The 24,929-nt window shown below is 40.1% G+C and overlaps 1 protein-coding gene across 2 annotated transcripts in view; it reads left to right on the top strand.

The window, feature by feature from the left end:
• The window catches only part of GPM6A (glycoprotein M6A), a 180,148-nt gene that overhangs the window by 131,255 nt on the left and 23,964 nt on the right, over positions 1-24,929 (top strand). For both annotated transcript variants that reach the window (XM_060246515.1, XM_060246516.1), the window contains one exon: positions 13,962-14,118. In XM_060246515.1, the coding sequence (XP_060102498.1) occupies positions 13,962-14,118 (157 nt within the window). The remainder of the gene's footprint in view (positions 1-13,961; positions 14,119-24,929) is intronic.

The following is a 24,929-nucleotide window of genomic DNA, read 5'->3' on the forward strand; positions in this document are numbered from 1 at the left end:
TCAGTAGTGCCTATTTTGACTGACTAGAGCTTTCTGGGGTCTCAGTAGAATTGCCAACCTCCAGGTAAAACCTGAAGATCTCCTAAAATTATAACTGATCTCCAGACTACAGAGATCAGTTCCCCTGGAGAAAATGTTTGCTGGAGAGTGGACTCTATGGCATTATAAATGGCCTTCCCTTCTCCCACAGCCTGCCTTCCCCAAGGTTCCATCCCCAAATCTTCCAGAATTTCCTAACTCAAAGAAACCCTAGTTCTTAGACAGACCATCTTACACAACACCTGCTACTGGCATCTTCTGGACATGCTAAGGATTGGACCTGGCTTCCAAATGCAAAGCCTATGTGGCAACCTCTGAGCCCCAAGGCGTTTGTTTCCAAATCTACTGATGCCATGAAATTTCTTTCTGAAGTAGGTTTGCTCTACACAAAGGAATTAGTATTGATCTCATATATACTTTACTTGGATAAAACCAGAGAACTAATAATTTAAGAACTCCCTTTAGAAAGAGTTGTCCCTGTATAGATTCAGTATCTCTAGGAAGGTTTGGATCCCTAAGGATTTTTGCAGAATTAGGACTCAATGAGAACAGATACAAGACAAAGTCAGCAACAAGTCAGAAAGTTCTTGCCCAAGTACAATGGTCAGTATGACTGAGATAAAGTTTCAGGAGAGCAGTGAGAATTGAGAGTCAGTAAAGGAACAAGCAAGAGGACAGGAGAAGTGTTGAGAATGAAATAGAAGAATAGTTGGATTTATACCCCACCCTTCACTCAATAGTCTCAGAGCCGCTTACAATCTCCTTCCCTTCCAACAGACACCCTGTGAGGTAAGTGGGTCTGAGAAAGCTCTAAGAGCACAAGGTCCCCCAGCTGGCTGCATGTGAAGGAGTGGGGAATCAAATCCTTTTCTCCATATTAGAGTCCACCACTCTTAACCACCACACCAATCTGACTGTGTTCAACAAAGATACAGACCATAAATTATGTTAAAAGATTGGGCTGTGTCTACATTAAAGATGACTTTAAACATAAAAGATACTTTACTTTACCCCACATGAGCCAAGAAGAGCAGAGAGGGTTAGGGCTGCCAATTTCCATGTGGAGAATTACCAATGTCCTCCAGACTACAGAGATCAATTTCCTTTGGAGGAAATGACAGCTTTCAGAGGGTGGGCTCTATAGAATCAAAGCCTTGCTGAGTTCCTTCCCCAAACTTTACTCTCCCTCCCCAGGCACACCCACCCCCAAATCTCCAGAAATTTCCTAAGCCACGGTTGGCAATCCTAGGAGAGGGAGAAATATTTCAATAAGTAAATGTTATGCAATGCTAAATTTACAGCCTTCTAAGGTCATGGATCTAAAATCTCTGTTTTGGGTTATAGTGACAATAACAGTTATCATCTGACTTCTCTGTGTCAGAACTAAACGAGATATCTATCAAGGAGCAATTAAAATGTGAAGAATTCAAAGATAACAAGATTTTTTTTTTCTCACTTAAATCAATCTTTTGCCATCTAGTTAATACCCAGCTGTTCTTCCAGTTACTAGGGAGTTATGTATCTCTCCTTTTTTTTTGAGTAAGAAGACAAAAAAAAAGTTGAGTAGGTGTTTAATATTCTCTTGTTTTAGAACTGTTATAGTTTTAAATGAACACCAAATATTATATTTTAAATAGGCAGATCTGAAGTTGGTGCTTTGAAAAAGGTGGGTTACAATATTTTTTTAAAAAAATAATATGCAGACAATTAATTTAATAAATGAAACTAAAATATAGATGATATTGAGACTACACTAATTGATCTAATTATATTTTTAAATCCCTTTAAAATCAATTCAGCCTTACAGCAGTGTTAGTATGGGCCTTGCTTGTCCTCAGGAACACCATTCCACAGTCCTAATCCCACTGCAGAAAAAGCCCCAACCCGAGCAGGTGAAGTTCAGACTTGCCTGGAGGTTGAAACCCATAGTAGGTCTTGATTAGCTAAGTGTCATTGGGGAGTATACAAGCAGTGTTTCAGATAGGAGGACCCAGACCATGAAGAGCTTTAAAAGTAAAAACGAACACTCAGAAACAGCTAGTCAGTGCAACACTCAGAAAATAAGTGTATATGGATATTTTTATTGGGTCCCAGCAGCAAGTTGAGCCATGGCAATCACCATATCCTTGTTAGCTTAAGCCTTGTCTTGCTCTCAGCCACTTGATCATGGCTGAAATTGAGAGGCAGGAACATCCATCTCAGGTGAATCAGATACTATGTCAGGAAGCAGGTATTAGCTTACACAACTTGAATACTCCTTCACACAAAACAATCCCAACAAAACCAAAGTCTGTATGGAGAAATTAAATGAAGAAGGCAGCTGAACTTCTACTTTTCTGTATGAGTGTGCTAGTTGTTGGTGATAGTGTGGTATTCAGGCATGTGAGCCCTCACTTGCATCGTGAACTGGAACAGGCCAGATGGATTTATCATTTTAGAGAAAAGTAGGTCTTAGTCTAGTAATTCTATTGTCTCAGTATTGGTAATTTCTTTCATGTCACTGCATAGAATCTGAGGATGTATGGCAAATCAGTGTTGTTACTGTTTCCTGTTAGCAATATAGCATGTTAAAAAAATGGAGGAATCTGGTTATATTTTTGACATTTGAAGTATCTATTCCTTGTTTAGAATTAGTACATCCTCTAGCAATATAATATAGCTTGTGTGGAAAACTTTTGGATTACATGCTGTCTGATTTCTAATTTTTCAGATCTGTGATTGGACAGTACAACAGTTAAGTCATCCCCCATAATAGCTTAGGGATTCCTTCAGCCTTTAATCCTTTAACATATAACAAAACCAGAAATGGCTCAGTACTAATGCCAGGGCTGGTGGGGGAGCTGATTTAGTTCAAACATTTTACAAAAGCATGGTTTATTTTAAATTTGGTTAGTATAACTGAATAAGGCCACTTACACTATAGTTAATTAGGTCCATCTGAATCCTGACTTAATTCTGTATTGTACTCTGGCATTACCATTCCAGGCAACAAAAGAAGAACATGAAGCCACCTAGATTTGAGTGATTGTCTGTTAGTGTCACAAGCTAACCATATTTGAAATCATGACTATGAATTATGTCTGAATTAAACAACTGTGTCTTTGTTCAGTTTCATTAAATGTGTTCTATACCAGGGGTGGCCAATGGTAGCTCTCCAGATGTGTTTTGCCTACAACTCCCATCAGCCCCAGCCAGCATGGCCAATGGCTGTGGCTGATGGGAGTTGTAAGCAAAAAAAATTTGGAGAGCTACCATTGGCCACCCCTGTTCTATACAATTTAACAAATGTAGAAGAAGCAGTTTTTAAAATATCTGGCAAGCTGGTTAATTTGAGATACCAATCCTGTTGTTTCTATTGCCTTAACACACTAAAACAAATTATACAGGGTACAATCTATGATGTGCTCAATCAGATAATCTCATAAAAGACTGCAGACCATTTGTTCCAGTGTTGTAGAACAACAGATTAAAATGACTGGACATTATTTAATTATACAGGAGTCTTGCAGAGACAATAAACCCATTTTCTCATTGTCACAGTAAATAGTTTGAAAGGTGCACTTCACTTAGGCTAGGAACCAAATGCTTTTATAAAGAAATTTCCACTGGGAGAAAGTAAATTCAAGAGGGCACTTTTAACCTTTCGTTAAAGATAATAACTTCAGAAAAATGTTTAACCTTTCAATAGCAACAACAGCAATAATAATAATAATAATAATAATAATAATAATAATAATAATAATATACATTATTGGCTCCAAGCAACAGCTCAGAACATCAACAGCATTTTTGGAATTAGTTTCAAAAGAAAGGTAGATCCGGATATCATCCACATATTGGTGGCACTCGAAATCATCCAGTGACCACTCCTAGTGGCTTTGTATAGATATTAAATGATATGAGGGATAAGATGGAACCCTGTGGAATACCACAAGCCAACAGTCATGGAGCAGAGCAGGAAACTCCCCACAACACCTTCTGAGACTGACCCCCCATATAGGACTCAAACTACCAAAACACAGTGCCCTTATTCCCATTGCTGAGGGGTAGCTCAGAAGAATACTATGGTCGGTAGTATTAAAGGATGCTGAGAGATCCAGCAGAACTAACAAGGTCACATTCCTCATATCTAGTTCTTTTATTGACCATCCTCCTGTTAGCCAAAATGCCTTTTTAAGTAAATTTTGGGAATTTTGGTCAATTAGGCAAGATGGCATAAATAGCATGGAATCGATAACCTATTTATACCAGGATCAGTTTTCCCCCAGAGCCCCTGAGTCAATGATGAGAGATTGATATCTAAATCATTATATTTATTTGAGGGAAATCAAGCACACAAGAATAAATCAAACACTCAACACACTCAGTTCAGAACTAGGAAATATAGTGAGGAAAATATAAGGATGTTTGCATTAGCAGAAGATATCATTGAGGGGCAATATTTTACCTGTCCTGAAGAGAAACAGAAGTTCATCAGCCAAGATGTAGGGGGGGGGGAGGGGAAGTATGAGATGACCTGCATCACTTGCAATAATGGACCCAAACTGATCAGAAATCAGGATGGCTCTTCCAGCAAGGTAGGAACCTGGAAAGAGTTACTCCTGAATGGCAGAGGTGTCTGCCTTAAGTAGCCAGTTTTGTGACCTGAGCCCGGGTCTCATGATGAGATAAACTGGCTGGTGGATGGTTCTCAGGAAATTTAACAATAACACCCAGAGAGTGATCATCACTTCTCTGAGTGGATCATATGCTAAAGAAAATTATGTTAGGCAATGTAGGGTCTGATGGGTTTGTAGTGACACCTTTTGGGAAAATATGGGGGAAACAAAAAGGATCAGGAAGAAGGGAGATGGGGTGGAAGGCCCAGGCTCAGTCCCTGGCATATCTTCTTAAATGAACCAGGAAGAAGATGAGGTGAAAGACCTCTATCTGTTACCCTGGAGAGCTGCTTCAGTGAAGCAGCTTCTTTTGTGTATGTGTGTGTGTTCTGTTGATATGCAGCTGTGTTATGAGCACCATAACCCTTTCAGCTGGCCTTTTAAGGTGGAACCATGGCACCATCACCACAAAAACTGTGTTTATATGCATATTAAGACTGTAGCACCATTTTATGATTGCAATTTAAATTACTAATTTAAATGTTGTTTTTATGTAATTTTATTTTAATTGTAAATTGCTTTGAATGTTATTGTTGTATCATGGTACAACGTACTATGTCATGTAAGCCGCCCTGAGCCTGCTTCGGCGGGGAAGGCGGGATATAAATAAAAATTTATTATTATTATTATAAAAAGAATTGTGCCTGTGGAGGCATGAAAAACATTGGGAGCACATGTCTCAGCATGTCCACAGACTCCATTTTCCCTCATACGTTACAGTATTCATCTTGGATGAGAGAAAAAGAAGCACATAGTGAACTTGCTGCAAATACTGTGTGGCATTGGCTTTGATTTCTGTGTTGTACGTGCTGATTTGTGTGCTTGGCTCATGCAGAAAGGTTTGTACTTTTGAAAAATTCACTGCATTCTATGTTGACAGGCAAGCTAAGCAAGTGACAGAGCAATCAACCAAACTTCTTTGCCATGCTGCCGTCTTGAATTAAGAATTCACTCATCCCCAAAAATTGTATGCTGTAGTCAGCCCCGAATCCCTGGGAAAGTTCTGAGTTGTGAAAAAGTTTCATTTACTGAAACAATCTTCCAGAATATGGGTTGGATCCTGTGCTTTTTTTCTGTTGCCCAAATAATCAATTAAGGATGAGGAACGTGAGTCTTGCCTACAGGATTCCTTCAAATGGAAAATACTGTTCCTTGTCCACCCCACCTCCACAGACAGATAAGAATATAGTCACACTGAAAGTGACAGATGTGTCAACCAGGTGAACACATTGTAAGAGTCTTCTGTGTGTTTCCCACTGATCTATCCAGATATTTCAGCAATAGGTTTGTTTTGTTTTGTATTTTGCTAGCATTAGAACCCCATGGCGCAGAGTGGTAAGCTGCAGTACTGCAGTCCAAGCTCTCTGCTCATGACCTGAGTTTGATCCTGGCAGAAACTGGGTTCAGGTAGCTGGCTCATGGTTGGGGAAGGCTATGGCAAACCACCCCATAAAAAGTCTGCCATGGAAACATGAAAGCAGTGTTACCCCAGAGTTGGAAACGACTGTTGCTTGCACCTTTAACATTAGTGTTGCACAGAAAGATTTACATAGGCTGCCCATCTGTTTCTAGGCACTATTCAAAGTGCTGGTTCTTGCCTATATTGCCCTAAATAGTTTGAGACCTAGGTGCCAGCAGCACTGCCTCCTCCCACATTGTCTAGATTACCAGCTGAAATCTGTTTTTCAAGCCCTGCTCTCTGTGCCCCATCTGCAGAGGCAGGGTGGTTGGAGACCAGAAGTTGGGCTTTTTTTAGTGGTGTCAACTTGCCTTTGGAATGCCCTCTACTGATGTTATACTGGCCCTGAAAAGGGGATTTTACTTTTAGGATCTAAACTGGAAGGTATATATTTGCAATATTACTACTTCCTATATATGTAATTGCTGCTGAATAAGGCCAGATATGTTTGTGGCCCTCCAAAAAATTGTGTTATTCATTTCCGGATTGGAATATTCCATTTTGGGTCTTATATTAATTGTCTATTGATTTACAAGCGTGACAGGGACTTTGTGTAATTTGCACTATTTGACCTCTGAAGAAGGCCCCTGCAGGCCAAAACCCATCAGGTCATATATGATTCTTTCATTTGTCACTTTGATGATTTTATGAGGTTTATGAGGCTTTGTCTGGGCCCCTGCAAGTTTTTAAAAATGTTTTTGTAATAAACATATATACTTTTGTCTATGATGTTTTTAACTTTTGGCCCCTGACTAGTATTCTAAACTTCCTTTAGAGGTTTTTGCTTGGTTGGTTTAGATTCTTCTTCACCTCTCTTTGTGGTCATTTAAGTGTGGCACCAGTGACATTGATTATTTTATAGTATCACCTAGTTTGTTCAATTTGATTGGTTCACTGGAGTCAAGAATATATATGGAGGTGACATTTCCTTTGCAGTTAATATTACATACCCTACAATCACCATCGTAGCCACATGCAGTCTTCTTCAACCTACCATCCCTCTTACGTTAAGCCACAGTCACAACAAACTTAGACTAGTTGTCCTGGTTAGGAGTGGCCAGGACTGGAGTGGGCCATCCCGCTCCCCCCTGCTGCCAGCAGACCTACTTCCCAAGCTCCAGTTGGGGGCCCCAACATCCCCACATCATCAGAAAGCCCCCTCACTTTTTGGAAGGCCCATGAGACCTGAAAGGGGCCAGGAGAGTTTGAGGCCAGCAGGCAGTCGCTCGAAGAGGCCCTGATGCAAACAGAGCCTGTTGGTAGGAACCCCCACTGAGCCCACCCCCAAGTCCGGAGAGAACAGCAGAGCATCCCAGCAACATGGGCGGGCAAGGGTAGGGTCATGATGGCAGTGGAGAGAAGCAAAGCAGAGGGTAGGCAAGGCCCATTCATGGATCCGCAGCAGCTTGCACCATCACATCAGGGAGAAGAGGCAGTCCAACCTGGCAACAACCCAAGAGTGGAAGCCTGTGCTTCCAAGTATCCTGGCTTAAAGGCGAGGGCAGGGCCAAGCAGAGGCGGAGCCATTGGAGGGAGCGAGATCAGGGGAAGAAAATAAAAGGAGGCCAATGGAAAGATTGAGGAAGAATGGAGGCTGATGCTGGTGTGACGGTCAGAGAAGAGAAGGGGCCAAGAAGCTTGAAGCTGGGGAGGAGGGTCAGAAGGGTGAAGTAACCCAACCCCCCTCCCATTCTGAGACACCTGGCCTGGTGGGAAGGGTTGGTGGGGGCAACAGAAGGCAACGGTGACCCAGGAAACACCCCCAGGAGGCCAGGAGATCCTGACTCCAGTGCTCTGGAACAATGGTATTATGAGGAAGTAAACAGTTTAAATGGCTGTTCTAAAGCCTGACAACTTAAGGCTCAAATTTCCACTATTCTTCCCTGAAGAGGAACTTAGGTTTAATAGGTGAACTGATAATTTTTTTGAACCATTATATACATCCTATAGTCTGACCAGGGATTTGTTTGGGCAGGACAGGCAAGACAACTGGTTTGATACTGATTGTAGGGCATTTAACTAATATTTTTGTGGTGGTGTATGTTTTGAAGTGATTTATTTTAATGTTTTTTTAATGTTGTAAGCTGCCTTGAGCCTGCTCACGGAATATAAATTGAAAAATTAAATTAAATTATACATCGGCAGTTCAAATTATGCAATGACAGAGGCATACTCAAATGGATTGTTGAAATATGAATTCAGAATGCTTATCAAAAGCAAAAAAAAAAAAGAGTTGCTCTAGTTGTCTCTTGGAAATGTTTAATTTGGGCTTCCAATAAAAAGTTGTAAAAACATTTTGGGACATGATTGCAAATGAGTTAAATACTAAATCTCCACTCCTGAGAGCTAGCTTAGTGTAGTGGATAAGTGTGTGGGGTTTGATTCCCCACTCCTCCACTTGCAGCTGCTGGAATGGCCTTGGGTCAGCCATAGCTCTCAAAGAGTTGTCCTTGAAAGGGCAGCTTCTGTGGGTGCTCTCTCAGCTCCACTTACCCCACAGGGCGTCTGTTATGGGGGAAGAAGATAAAGGAGATTGTAAGCCGCTCTGAGCCTCTGATTCAGAGAAAAGGACAGAGTATAAATCTGCAATCGTCGTCTTCTTTTTATCCTCCTCCTCCTCTGTTACATCTCTGCTAATTGCTGGGTGGCACATTTTGAAGCCTTACTTGTGACTCCATCTGCCAATACTATCCCTGCCCAAATGGTTCTCACCCCAAAGTTTAAGAAATGCCCCCCTGGCACAGTATTGGAAATTAAATTCTTAATTTCTCAAATGAAATCTTGCAGGGCACTAGGATCTGACCTGATTTCTGCAAAGCTGCTTAAAGCAAATGCTGACTGGCACCAATAGTCACACAATGAGACAGGAACAATGCCCACATGTTGGTGACATCCAATAATACTCCCTATCCATAAAAAATGATCCATCAAGCCCAAATAATTTATCAGCCCATACATTTATTATCAGTGGTGAGCAAACTATAAGCTTTCTTGCTATTTATTTATTTAGTTTTGTATTCTGCTCTCCCTGCAAACAGGCTGAGAGCAGATCACAACAAAATAGATAAAATGCATACATTAATAGATATAGAATAAGATTTAAAACAACTAAATAATACAATATAAAACAGCAAGACACAACACAGACACGATATAAGAATTTTTTTTTCCTGGATTGAGGATGAAGCCTTACTGAGTTGAGAGCAAGCAGGATTCTGTAGAGGAGTCAGTGCAGTGGACCACTGCCATACTCTCTAATTTATTGTACACAAGTGAACCAGCTCAAAAGATGGTATGTTTAGCTGTAGCCTTCATGGATCTAGAGCAGCTTTTGACTCTGTGTCTAAGTAAAGACTATGGGACAAGCTGAATAAATCACCTATTGACAAGCATCCCCTCTTTCCGATGCAACAACTATATGATCAGCCAACTGCCCAGGTGAGATGTGTCCATCTGGAGAACTGACCAGGGTTATTCCATTGAGCAGAGGAGTTAAGCAAGGATCCTTGCTCCAATGCTGTTTAAATTCTATCTTAATTATTTAACTTCTTATATTTCTGGAGATCCATTTCATTCATCTTGTCTGGTTCATGTCAAATTACCCTGTCTCTTATATGCAGATGATACCGCCCTCTTGTCAAGATTTGTGATCAGCCTAAACAAGTTTATAGGTTCTTTTTTAGAGTACTGTTCCAACGAGGGCTTAGCTATTAATGTTACTAAGTCAAAGGTTCTTCTTTCCAGTAAAAAAAATAAAGAGTAAAGAAGTTCAAATGGTCTGTAGCATGTCAATCTATGGAACAAGTGGAACGTTTCCAATATCTAGGAATTATTTTTCAAGCAAGCCTTTCTTGGAGGGTGCACTTGAACCCTGTTATAAGAGTTGCTATGAGTACTGGGAAGGCCATCTCAAGATTACTCTTCTGTGGCCAATATGTCCCTGTAGATGGTATATGCTGCCGAGGTTATCAGAGTAGTAACAGACAACATCAATAGACCACTATTAAGATTCGTACACAGTATTTTGGAAATTTTTCAGTGTGTGTATGGAATAGCTCTGTGAGCTGAAATTGGGAAGATGCCCTTTGAAACAAAGGCCTGGGGATTCAGTTTGAAAAATAGACTCCTAAAATCAAACCCCAAAATCAAGCATCCTTGGACTAGTTAAGTTGGACCATTACACAAGTGATTGGGACAGATTTTGCATCTTAAACATATGGACATATGGACATATAAAGCTGCCTTATACTGAATCAGACCCTTGGTCCATCAAAGTCAGTATTGTCTTCTCAGACTGGCAGCTGCTCTCCAGGGTCTCAAGCTGAGGTTTTTCACACCTACTTGCCTGGACCCTTTTTTGGAGATGCCAGGGATTGAACCTGGGACCTTCTGCTTACCAAGCAGATGCTCTACCACTGAGCCACCGTCCCTCCCCTCTGTCCACAGTCATGTTTGGCATTATCCATGATGTGTTAGAAACAGTTAGTAGACAAGAATGGGCCCAGCTCATGAGACGATATCTCAGGTAGTGTTTCATCTAAGCTGAGTTAGTGTGAGCAAAACTCACAGTTTTTTAGCCTCTGGTTCACACATTTTTGCTTTAGCTAAGGAAAAATGACCCCAGAGTAAACTTATTTATACAGTAGCCAAATTGCTCAAACTAATGCCAGTAGCTCACAAAGTAGAATTCTTGCTCACAAGACTCGACAGCTTAGAGGAAGTATGGTCTCAGGGACTTTGATTATGAAAGTATGTTGATTAGAGCCCACAGAGTGTGTTCATCTTTTTCAAGGGGCATTCTCCCTCCAACAAAAAAAGCCAAACTTAGTTAACTTTTCTAAAGTACAGAAGGGCATTCATGTTTCAGCACCTGAATGCCCAATCTTCAGCAGTGCTATTAAGAAGATTCAATGGAATTCCATATTCTGATAGACTCTGTAATTTTGGCAACAACAAAGTTGATTCATATATATTCAAAATTGATCATATTTTTTGCCTACCACAAATTTTCAGATCAAAAAGCTGAACTGATCTCCCTATTATTTTATCAGGACTTTTTCTCTTCAGAAGTAAAATAATCTTGGTTACTCAGAAAGAAAAATAAATAAACTACTCTGTGGTTGCTTACAGACCGGCACTTTGGGTTGACTCAGAGACGCCTCTGAAGTCGACCCAAAAAATCTGTGCAGACAGCAACATCTGCTGGCCGTCCTCCTCCCTTCCTCACCCTGTCCTCTAGACTCCTTTGACCGGTTCAAAAAGCTACCAGTTCCAAAGTGGTAGCAAATATTTGAGCCAGCCATCAGTCGCCTCCCCGCCGTTTGGACAGGGAAGGTCGCAAGCAACTTGGTGGTCTGGAGCTGCCAAGTCGCCCCAAGCTGTTCCAGGGTTTTTTTTTTAAAAAGGAAACCAATCAATGCGCTGGTGTGCACGAGCACTTGCCCCACAAGGGGAAAAAAAGGGAATCCAGCTTCTAGGGTGCCTTCTCATGTGGAGGTGCCCAGCAGCCTCACAGACGGGATGGGGCCATGTCCCCGGGGACCGTCTAGAGGTTCCAGGATGGCTCTTTTTGACCCGTATTGATTCGGGACACCTCCCAGCCACCACAGAATGCCTGTCTGTTCTCAGCCTATGTGTGGCAAAATTTATTGTTACATGATAACTTTTGTAGTAGAAACTTTTAGGGTTTCCTTTTATGGAATGTGCTCTGCTCACAACCTGAGTTCGATCCTGGCAGAAGCTGGTTTCAGGTAGCCAGCTTAAATTTGACTTAAAGTTCTTCATCTGGATCGAGGCGGCTCAGCAGTACTGCTGCTGTTAGACCTATCGGCTGCGTTCGATATGGTCGATCATCGGCTGCTGACCCACCGCCTCGCCGACGCAGGAATTCGGGGGCTAGCCTTACAATGGCTTTCCTCCTTCCTTGAAGGTCGGGGACAAAGGGTGGCGGTTGGAGGAGAGATGTCCCAGAGACACCCACTTAATTGGGTGCCTCAAGGGGCAGTTCTCTCCCCAATGTTGTTTAACATCTTTATGCGCCCCCTTGCCCAGATCCCTCGGAGACATGGGCTGGGTTGCCATTAGTACGCTGATGACACCCAGCTCTATCTACTGATGGGCGGCTTGGCTGCTGACACCCCTATAGATTTGGACCGGGCGTTGCAAGCCGTGGCGGACTGGATTAAGCTGAGTGGGCTGAAGCTGAATCCAGCGAAGACAGAGGTCCTTTGCGTGGGTCGTGGCGGGCTGGGGGGGAGATCTCCCTACCGTCCTTTGACGGTGCGTCGCTGATTCCAGTGCACATGGTCAGAAGCCTGGGGGTGCTACTGGAGTCCTCCCTGACAATAGAGGCACAGATAGCAGCCACTGCTAAGTCCACCTTCTTCCACCTTAGACGGGTGAGGCAGTTGGCTCCCTACCTAGAACGTAGCGACCTAGCAACAGTGACCCATGCAACGGTCACTCGAGATTAGACTACTGTAATGCCCTCTACATGGGGCTGCCCTTGTGCCAAACTCAGAAACTGCAGCTAGTGCAGAACGTGGCGGCCAGGCTGCTAGTGGGACTGCCCCGGTGGGAACACGTGCGGCCTAGGCTGAGAGAACTGCACTGGCTGCCAATTGTATTCCGAGTCCGCTACAAGGTGCTGGTTATTACCTTTAAAGCCCTATATGGCCAAGGACCTGCCTACCTTAGGGACCGCCTCTCTCCATATGTTCCCCAGAGAGCACTGAGATCCAGCTCCCAAAATCTTCTAAAAATCCCTGGACCAAAGGAGGCCACACTGAAAGTAATGAGGGAGCAGGCCTTCTCAGTAATGGCTCCCCACTGGTGGAATCAGCTACCGGAGGAAGTGGAAGCCCTGCGGGACGTTAATCAATTCCGCAGGGCCTGCAAAACTACCCTCTTCCAACAGGCTTATAGGGAACTTTGAATGTGACAACTAGCCATCTGAATAGACATCCTACTGAATATAGCACCTTTAATTTATTATGGTTTTATAATTTTTATGTAACTTTTAAACTGTATTTTAACTGTATTTTTTATGAATTGTATAATTGATCATGGTATACCATGTCCTGTTAGCCGCCCTGAGCCTGCTCCGGCGGGGAGGGTGGGATACAAATAAAAATCATCATCATCATCATCATTATTATTATTATTATTCCGAGGTTGGTAAAATAAGTACCCAGCTTGCTCTGGGAGTAAAGTGTAGATGACTGGGAAAGGCAGTGGCAAACCATCCCATGACAAAAAGTCTGCTAAGGAAATGTGATTATGTGATGTCAGTAATGGGTCAGTAATGACTTAGTGCTTGCATAGGCGACTACCTTTACCTTTATGGGATGAGGTTTTACTGTTTATGACTCTGGTTGTGAAAACAATAAGAAGTAAGTTTGTCTCATTTTGTGGGCTTTTATTCCCTGGATTGCATTTATTGGTAGTTTTTATTGGCAGTTTTTTCAGTTATTGACTTGTATTCTTTTGTTGATATGCTTTTATTGATAGGATTTGTTTGCATTGTTTTTACTGTTTCTTTGTTTCATTATGATCTGCCTCAAACAAGCAGCATAATTTTTTCTAAATAAATAAAAATGTGGTTGTGGGGGAAGAGTAGCATTTGGGTTGCACAGAGCTCTTTTGCATCTAATAGACAGAGTATACTTTGGATGTCTTTCTTTGAAAGGCGTCTTTATTTCTTGTGCATACATTTCATTGGCTGTATGGTTTATAATCCTGAGTTCAGAATCAACATTAATACCTTGCTAATTTGAATACTTTTCACTCTTTTTCTTCTTATGCAGGATTGACATCTTCAAGTATGTGATCTATGGAGTAGCAGCTGCCTTCTTTGTCTATGGCATTTTGCTGATGGTAGAGGGGTTCTTTACAACTGGAGCTATCAAGGATCTCTATGGGGACTTCAAAATCACCACCTGTGGCAGATGTGTCAGTGCCTGGGTATGTTAATATGACAGTTTTGAGTACTTCTGCTAATTTCAGCTGGTTCAGAATGATTTAATTCATTCATACTAAGTTAGGAAGGTCTTTATGAAAAGAAAGTGTATCTCTGGGGAATGTATACCTCTTTCTTAAATATAGGGATTTTACAAATACACCATAAAGGTTTCCTATACATGTATGCATCAGGAAGGCGATCAACATCCATTTGAGACAATGGCCAACTCCTCATTGATCTCTTTTTTATCAGAGTTGAGTTGTTACTCAAGACCACATTGCTTTCATGAAGCAATTATTTATATGCGTACCAAGACCACAGGGACACAAGTATGTGCTGCTAAAAATAAAGTGTGGGTATATCTTTTCATTTGTCTTTCTGAGGAAATACCTTTGGAAGTTTTACAATTTATGTGCCTTGACTGTGGTGTTGGAAGAGATACACAGTCACATCTGCTGTTAAAGGTACTTACATAATAGTCTGAGAAAGGACAAGAAGAAAATATGCCCAAACTGCATAGGCGTGTCACTCTCACTCCTGCTGTTCCAAAAAAACAAAGGGGTTCTTGTTTATTTCTTCTTGGCTTTGTATAGTAAACCTATTTCACAGGTGAACTAAGTTTGGGTCCAGTGGCATCTTTAAGACCAACAAAGTATTATTCTGGGTATAAACTTTTGTTTGTATGCACAGTTCTTTTCAGAATAAAACTTTGTTAGTCTTCAAGGTGCCACTGGACTCAAACTTTGTTCTGCAGCTTCAGAGCAACATGGTTGCCCACCTGGATCTAGTTCACAGGTATTAAGATTGTGCATCTCAGAATGCTAAACTTCTACAGATTGGGAAAAGCTGGCAGTTTTTAGACTCTACTAATCCATAAGACCACTGGCTAAAGGAAGCTATGATGATGGTCTAATTGTTACAAAAACCTTTTTTTCTTGAAATATCTGATAAAATCATAAACTTCCTGATTCATCAGTTTCAGTGTGGGTATGCATCCTTTCGTGTACATCCTTGGTGTACATGCATCCTTTTATACACATTAATTATTTTGCTTTTACTGCTGAGTTATTTATTACTTTATTCACGTATGTTCACAGAAATTCATGACGATTACTAAGATTGCAGTCTTTGTGTCAGATAGCCTTGAATAGGTCACATTTATCTTCCTTTGAGATAGTCACATACATTGAATGTGATGTCGATATATTTTAGTCATGTTTTCTGGGTGTTTTAGAGAATATTACACAACAGTTTGATGAACAAGGATACAAATGGTTTGTGTTTTATTTTTTTACTTTGTTTTCCTTTAAAAGGCAATTTCAATTCAAAGGCAATTTGAAACCCACCCTGAGCCCATTCATAGGAAGGGTGGGATAAAAATCCAATAAAATAAATAAATAATAAAGTTTTTGTTTAAATGTGAATTATTAGGCTATATTTTATTCAGAACTTTCAAGTTATAGGTTTATAATTATCTCAAATTGTATTTCTTCCCTTTTTTGAGATCGCTATTTTTTAAAATCATAAGCAAAGCTCTTATAAAGTTGCACCCTCCTAGAAACACTTAAATGTCTCACAAGATCTGAATTATCAGCTTTTATTTTGGGTTAAAACAATTTTTATTTAGTAACATATGGTAACAATATCTTATTCCTGCATCATTAATAACTTCTTTTTATCTATCCCATATATTACTTTCTAACCACCCCTCCCCCCGTTACTTGACCCCCGCTGGTGTTATTTACTTATAATACTAATATTAAAAGGTACCCTTAACTAATAAAAACAAAAATTTACATTCTTCTTCCTTCTAAGACTTAATCATTATCAAAAATTGTCCAATGTCCTTTTATTTTCCACTCTTTTTCTACATATCTTCTGAACTTTTTCTACTCCATCTTAAAAATGTCTAAGTCATAGTCTCTTAATTACCAGATTTAAAATTATATCACGAAGCAGTTTGTTTAGTGTGGATAAAAGAATGGATGATGCTGTTAAACAAAAAATTGCACCCCCCCAGGCGGAATAACGAGACAAAACACCGGATTGGATTAAAGGGCCACTTTATTAACTTAATGGCAAGGGCAAAACATGGGGACAGATCAAGCCAGGGGTCAACCAGACCACCTCCTTGACCTGAAACTGGGCGAGCCCCCAGAGCCCTGGATATGAGCCAACCCAACGGCTCAGACCCGGCCGGCCTGGCAACATGATCACCGCTCACTTGAGCTCCGCCATCCCCACAGCCGTGCAGCCTGGGATGCGGACACTCTCCATGTGCCAGGATCCCACAGACTCCCTGGAGCCAACCTTGGGCCGTACAGCTTAACGGTCCCCCAGGGAAGCCATGCACCAAAATGGCACGATGCTATGGGAGCTCACCAATCCCCAAAACATAATCCCAACCACAAACTGCCAGTGACCAACCTATATAACGGCACCGCCATTCCAATTGCCAGCATCAAACATCAGCAGTACAGAGTAGGCAAAAACATCCCCGAACAAGGCCAATCAGTCCGAGGGCGAAAAATTCCTATCCGGCCCCTAGAAACCGGCGACCAACCTGTGCCTATACTGCTTGACGGGCGGGTGGGCCGAGAGCGGAATTCTAACTGCATACGAGGGGGCGGGGCGGCCTCTTAAGGCCGCACCTCGCCCCCTCCCCTATGGAACATGCCATGCCTCGCATCCGCACGGGGAGGCAATGGGCGGCCCCCAGCCTCAGCAGTCGATGGACCGCTCGGCTGGGAAGGGGCCGAACTCTTAGCGTTGGCTGGCATGCTTATATGTATTATGAGAAAAAAAAGATGGATGTTTTTCTCTCTCACCATTGTATAAGAAATAATTTGCTAAATACATGGATGAAATATAAGAAATATGGAGATGAGAGAAAACCATTATGGATAGTACCAGCAGAAGTAATAAAAATAACAGCTGAGACGGGTGAAGAAAAGTGGTTGTCATATAATCAACTATTAAAAATACAAAGTGGCATAGAATTGAAAACTGCTGAAGAGCTGAATCATAAATATGATTGGTTCCAAATGCAACAAACAAAGAGCTTGGTGGAGAATGATATTAAAACTGAAGGAATAAGGAAAGAGCAAACAGAAATGGAAAAAGTTCTGCTTGTAGACAATGATAAATTAATTTCAAAACTATATATAAATTACTTCTACAATGGTCTACAGAAGGTGAAGTAGTGAAATCTCAAATGATCAAATGGGCAATTAAAGTAAATAAAGAAATACAGATGGAAACTTGGGAAAATTTGTGGAAGAACTCTATAAAGTATTAAAGTATCATATTATTAAAGAGAACTGTTTTAAATGATGTATAGATGGTATATGACTCCTAAAAAGTTGGCAAAGATGAACAATAAGATGCCAGACAGATGTTGGAAATGTAAGAAACATGAAGGTTCTTTCTACCATATATGGTGGACTTGTGAAAGAGCAAAAAAGTATTGGCCTCTCTCTTTTGCATCTGTTAAAATTTTCATTTTAATCCTTGGTTTCTTCCCAGCCCACACAAACTCTGAAATTTTTCTTTGCCATCTATTAAATTGTTTACTGTCTTTCACAACTGGAATAGTTTGAAACAAATACATTATTCTTGGTAGAATATTCATTTTAATTGCAGCTATTCTGCCCAGCAATGACAAATTAAGTTTATTCCATTTTAACATATCTTCATCCATTTTACGCCATAGCTTCTCATAATTATTTTTGAACAAATCAATATTCTTCATTGTTATCTCCACACCCAAATATTTTACCTTAGAAGTAACTTGACAACCCGTTAGCCTCTGCAATTCCTTTTTCTTTATTAATACAAAGTCCTGCCAATTCTCCATATTCTTGTATTTTAGCTAACAACAAAGGTGTGACTTGTATGGGATTTTCATTTATAAACATTATATCATCTGCAAATGCTCTATATTTGTAAGTAAATCCTTTTACTTTTAATCATTCTATTTCTTTATCTTCTTGGATTTGCATCAGTAAGATTTCAAGAGTCATTATGAACAACAGTGGGGAAAGCAGACAGCCTTGTCTTGTACCTTTGCTAATTATCATGTCTTCTGTAAGATCTGCATTTATACATAGCCTTGCACGTTGTTCAATATATATTGCTTTTATCATCCTTATAAAGTTTTCCCACAACTTTATTTTCTCCATTACTGCAAACATAAAGTCCCAATTTAAATTATCAAATGCTTTCTCTGCATCCGCAAAGAATAATGCTACTTCCTTTTCTGGATGTCTTTCATAATATTCTACAATATTTACAACAGTTCTAATATTGTCTCTTATTTGCCTTTTGAGGAGAAACCCTGCTTGATCTTCCTTTATAAAATTTGTCAAATGTTGTTTAAGCCGTTCTGCCAAGATTCTTATATATATTTTATAGTCATTATTTAATAGTGAGATTGGTCTATAATTTTTTACATTCATGACATCTCTATCTTCCTTTGGAATCAAAGAAATTACAGCTTCCTTCCATGTATTTGGTATTTTCCCTTTTATTCTTATCATGTTCATCAGTTTCTGAAGTTTCGGTATTAACTCCTCTTTGAAGGTTTTAAAAAATTTAGCTGTATATCCATCTGGCCCAGGTGCTTTTCCATTTTTCATTGCATTAATTGCTGCTTCAATTTCTATTTTTTCAATTGGATCATTCAAAACTTTTCCCATATTTTCTGTTAAGGGTGCTATTTTAATCTTTTGTAAATACTTTTCCATCTTTTCTTGGAAAATGCCAAGCTGAACTGTTTCTCAGAAGGGGAGCAGGCTGGAACTTCTGTTCAGGGTAGTGGAAGGCAATCTAATGCCTACTGCCTACTTTTCTCAGTCAGAGATCAGTTCAAGATATGCACAGGAAACTTTGAGGAGATTTACCTTGGCTAAAAGGGAGTCCTGAGGGGGAGCTCCTTTGAGGCTTTGAGGGGTCTCTGGAGACGAGTTGCATTTTCATCATCTGCAGAAGTTTTCAGAGTCATTTATTTGACATAAGCTCAACAGGATCCTAATCTTCTTTGATACTGCTAAACATCTAAAGCTATACAAGACCGATGTTGATCTGGATAACTACTGAAAAGGTACAGATTGCTATCTTTCATTCTGGGACTAATTAAAGTTAAACAAAATAGAAGGTGGAAATTGAAATCTAGAAAGCTTGGAAGAAGAAGGGGAGAAATTTGGACTTTGTTAATTTAAAGGACAGTGCTAAAAAGTGGAAAGGAATTTATTGTTTTGTCTGCTTGCGGTTTTGGAGAAAAAGCCCCATCGTCATAGATTTGCAGCTCCTACAGCCAACAGAGGAAATACGTCAAGTATTGTGAGATCTCTCTACCAGCGAAAACGGGATTTGGTGGCAAGGGAAATCATTGAAGCAGCCAGCCTACTCTAAGACTATAATATCATAGAAAAACATAGGCAGCCATTGCTAGGAGGCTAAAATTTAAATAAATTTTTTAAAGTGTTCGGGACATTAAAAATTGGTGGAGTCGACAGAGGTGATGATTATAAGGTAAATACTGTTGGACATTACTGTTAATAACCATTTTAGAAGCCTCTAGAGGAAAAAGGAAAAAAAAATTAGTGAGGCAGAAAGTTGTGACCACCATTTTGGAAAAAATAAAAACTTAAAAAATTAATATCTGAGCCCAGGAGGGTCTGAGGACAGCAAAATTAGGCTTATTGTAAAGAGCAAGCCTCACTCTTTAAAATCTGATAGTTCAAATTTAATTTGGTGAGGTCAAAATTTTCGGTGTTTTTACATGTCAGACCACAAGCAAACCCATGCAAGGACTGCTTCACTGGAGAAAATGCAGGACCAATTAGATGCAATGGAAGCCAGGATAATGAAAGGGATGAAGGAGATGATAACTGCTTCCAAAAAAGAAATTAGAAAAGATATTGAAGAGCTAAAAAAAAGATATAGAGGATGTCAGAAATGAGACTGTCGTGACATCAAAAAAAGTGCAAGAGGTGGAAGGGAGAGTGAAAGTACATGATTCCACCTTGTTAAAAATACAAGAAAAAGTGGCAATTCATGACTGCAAATTGATGGAGACCCAGATACGTCTGAGAGGAGTACCTGAGGATGAAGAAACTGATTTGAAAGAATATATAATAAAAATAATTGCAGAATTTTTGGCGGAAGATCCTGAAGGGACTAGAAACATGTATGACTATATGTATAGGGTGAACTCACTATATGCAAAAAAAAAATAATCTACCAAGAGATGTGGTTATAAGATATATGACAAAAGAAATGGTGGGAAATATCATGAATAAAAACTTCGAAAAGACATTGATAATGGGAGGGGGGAGTGGCTTTGACCAATATCCTGGCAAGAGCCTTTGCCTAACACTCGCCCAGCTGGCTCCAAAGTTATATTCTTTTTACCCCTTTAAACTATATTTTTTTGAATCTTTTGAATCTAAAGGGGTGAAAAATTGTAAACAGAAGGAAAAAAAAGCATTCAGCTTTTAACTGACTTTTTGGAATTGCCATCCACCTCCCACACAAAGTTGGAGAGATACGAGGAACCAGCTGGAGAATGTCCTCTCACATTGAATTTATTGACGCAGGCAATGTCTAAGTTAAGACAAGAAATACAAGAGGACATAACCTCTGTGTTACAACCGTTGTGTCAGTGTCTGGATGAACTAGAGGATTCTTATAAACAAGTTACCCAGACAGCACAAGAAACTTTAAAAAGAGCTCAAGAGTGTGAAGGGAATATCTGAAATAACAGCAGATGCATGGACGAGGGAACAGGTTTTAATAATGGACTTTCGTAACCGGGAGCTGTGTTTAAAGTTTAGAGGTTTTAAATCTGATGTGGAAGCTGAAATGGACTTATATCTATTTATGGCAAATTGGCTTGCTGAAGCAACTCACCTGGAGGCCGAAGTTGAGGCAAAGAGTCTTTGCAGAGGCCAGGGAGAGGGGAGGCTTGGACTATCAGGGGTTAAAGATTCAGGTCTTTCCAGATCTCCCTCCCGAATTTTTAAGAATCAGAAGAGACCTCAAGGATACAACTGCCAAACTGTGGGACTTAAAAATTAAATATAAATGGTTACAATCAGGCAAATTATACATCCAAAAAGGCTCCACTTTATATACAGCATACGACGCAGCTTCGGGTGAATTATTACTCTCTAAGTTAACTTCCTCCTCCCCTGCATCGAGAGTAAACAAGAGAAAAGAATGCTCTCCTCTCGTCATTTTAAGGACAACTCGTGCTTGTATTGAGGAAGATCATGTAAACTTGGAAGAAAGTATGGATTCTATCTAAAAAGAAACTGAAGCAACAAGAAAATGGAAAAGTTGATGAAATTTATAATTTATATCTAAAGACTTCTTTCGGAATTTATGGTTGGGTGGGGTCAGCTGGCACGAGCAATTGGGTAATATCCCTCCATAGCTAATTCAGTCCAGGTGGAAGGAGGGAAGTATCTTTTCTAGATCGTAACTCTTGAGGTCTCCAGGGACTGAGATATTATGTTAGAATTTAATCTTATTTTGTTTTTGTTTTTTTGAAAGTAGAAGGAATAATGAAGTTATAGAAGAAGGAGGAAATATTGAATGCTTGTGGTATTAAACTTTAAAAATGTGTTAGGGAAGATAGTATTGTTAAGCTTAATTATTCCTCTACTAATAATAATAATAATAATAATAATAATAAATAGACATACATATATACATATTTAGAAGTGTGGGATGGTAACACATGAATTAATCTCCAAAGAGATAGATCAACTTTAGTTTATGTTAACTCAGGTGAGATATTATTAAGTTGTGTTGTTTTTGATTTGTTATTGTTGTACACTTTTCTGTTGGAATAGGTATGAATTATAATGAGTCTATAATAAAATCTGATTTATAATTTGGGGAAAAAAAGATGGCGGGAGGAAGCAGAGTAAGAATTATGAAGGAGTTGCCAAGACAAGTGATAAATTCAGAAGAGCATATAAGAAATTGACAGAAAAATTACGGGACAATGAAATGAGGTATAGATTGATAATACCTGAAGGTTTGAGCTTTGAGCTACAAGGGAAAAGGGTTACAATTACAAGCACACAGGAACTGCATGGATTTTATGAAGAACATTAAGAATTTGCACCATGATGGATTATAAATTATTATCTTGGAATGTAAATGGACTAAATTCACCACGAAAAAGAAAGGCAATGGTTCATTGGATTAAAAAGCAAAATTGTAATATAGTTTGTTTACAAGAAGTACATATCAAACAAAAGGATTACAAATTTTTATGGAATAAGCAATTGGGACTAGAATTTCATTCATTGGCTGAACAGAAGAAAAGGGGAGTGATTTTTTTATATTAAACAAGAATTGGATCCGAAATTAGTGTTTAAAGATAAAGATGGAAGATTTGTAGCGGTAGAAATAATATTAAATGCAAAAAAAAAGTTGTTACTGGGACTGTATGCACCAAATGGAGCAATGAATTATCAGCTTTTTTAAAAAAGGACAATTGTATCATATTGTTTTCTAAAAATCAGAAACAAGGAATTTTTCTCCTATGGGACATTGAGTTGGATTCAAAGGCACCATTCCACTAGAGCAGGGGTGGCCAACGGTAGCTCTCCAGATGTTTTTTGTCTACAACTCCCATCAGCCCCAGCCATTGGCCATGCTGGCTGGGGCTGATGGGAGTTGTAGGCAAAAAAACATCTGGAGAGCTACCGTTGGCCACCCCTGCGCTAGAGCAAAGACAGTTGCTTCAGCTAAATAACACTTCTTTGGGCAGGGAAATTGGTAACATTGTCCTCCCCTCTGCTTTACCCCCTGAGTTGTTTATGAATGTTCCTTTTCCCCCTCCCCAAGCAGAATTGGGGAGACGTGCAGCAGACTGCGGCAGGAGGGACAGGCAGGAAAGTCATACCAGTGGCAGTGCTTTGGAGCCAACCAGTGTCTTTGAATATATGAGCATACCTTTCAAGTCACCCTACTTTAATACTTTAACCACTTCACCAGATTTATTGTGACCAGACTGATTTTTAAGAAATAATAAAAAATTAGTAGATAGGAGTAGTCATCTTAGAACAACATAGATTACATTCAGCGGAGGGTGGGATGGGGGCATCAACCTTGCACATTGCTGCTGGAATAGCTCCTTTCTCTCTACTAGGAAAAATCTTAATGGGATTCCAGTGGGCAAAGGCACAGCTCCACTCTTTCTCTTAGTTGCTTCTCTTCCTTTTCTCTGGGAAACCTGGAGATTTCCCCAGCTCTGCCCCCATTGCTGCTTTTGCTGGCTGTCTGCCAACTACTGTTTACTTTTAAAAGAAAATCTTCTGGTCTAGGCTCCTGGCAAAATGGTGCTGACCTCAGATAGGTGGTGCCTTGTGAAGCCAACTAGATTTTACAGCAGGAGGAAGGACAACTCCTTAAGCATATAAAAGAGAAACATCTGTGCAAAGGAGGTTTGAGAAAAATATGGGAAACAATACGGAAACTCCAGAACAGCAGCAGATATGTAACAAAGCTGAGAGGAAGCTCTGAAATAATTCAGTTAAAATAGACACACAAACTACAGCAATAAGCCCATCTGGAAGATGCCATTGACTGACTCCCAGCTTCCTGCATTCCTGGGAAATCTCCCCCCTCCTGATTATCCATGTTAACAATTTGAGTGAAATCTCTATTGGTCATAGAATGGATGTATCATTCTAAATGTTCACTCACAGCTGGCAAACCTATTTTTGTCATACCAGTGGGCTGTTCATCACTGATTATTTAGGTTGGTAATGCTGCTCTCATGAGTAATTAGTCTTATAATAAGTAGACTGCACAATTATAGGCCCAATTGCTCAGTGATGTGATCATAGCTATAGAGTAAGCACTCTGCTTGCCATTTTTGGGGGGGTGGGGGGAGGTTGGGTGAGGAGTCTTTGATACTTAGGGGGTTTTTTTATGCTATGGTGCTTTAATGATTGCTTCTTTAATAGGAAGGGTAGCCATTTTTATGGTGTTAGACTCATCTCCAGGGTGGGGGGGGGGGTTTGGTAGCGGGAACTCCTTTGCATATTAGGCCATACTGCTCTTATGTAGCCAATCCACCAAGAGTTTACAGGGCTCTTCATGCAGGGCCTACTGTAAGCTCTTGGAGGATTGGCTACATCAGGGGTGTGTGGCCTAATATGCAAAGGAGTTTCTGCTACAAAAAACTGCTCATCACAAGGGCTGCCAATTGCCTGGAGAAAAATGTCTGATCTCTTTAATAGAGGCTTCATGGGAAGTTATTTACCTCTACACTATGAAAACCTTCAACAGCTCATTTCCACACATGAAAGAAAGAAATATTAAAGAAATAGGATGTTTTTGTCCAGGCAGTTAGTGACTCTAGCTGCCAACCCTAGCAGATTAGCGTATCTCCATTGCACTAGGTGGATTCATCTCAGTTTTGTAGCAAGTGAGAGGCTACTTGTCGTAGTTTGTTAAGGCACTTCATAGCTGAAACAAATAATATGAAACTTTGTGCCACTGCAGCTAATGTGGCCTAACTGGCTGGGCCTGCTGAAAAGGAATCAGCAATGCTTTAATAACTAGGGTTGCCAGCTCTGGGTTGAGAAATACCTGGAAATTTTGGTGGTGGAGCCTATGGTGGGGGGACTTCAATGGGTATAATGCCATATAATCCACCTTTCAGAGCAGCCATTTTCTCAAGGTGAATGGATCTCTGTTGCCTGGAGATCAGTTGTAATAATAGAGGATTTCTAGCCACCACCTGGAGGTTTGTAATTCTACTTAACACCAGTGCAAAACTCAAAGA

The sequence above is a fragment of the Heteronotia binoei genome, chromosome 9 (assembly GCF_032191835.1).
Source record: "Heteronotia binoei isolate CCM8104 ecotype False Entrance Well chromosome 9, APGP_CSIRO_Hbin_v1, whole genome shotgun sequence".
NCBI classification, from domain to species: domain Eukaryota; kingdom Metazoa; phylum Chordata; class Lepidosauria; order Squamata; family Gekkonidae; genus Heteronotia; species Heteronotia binoei.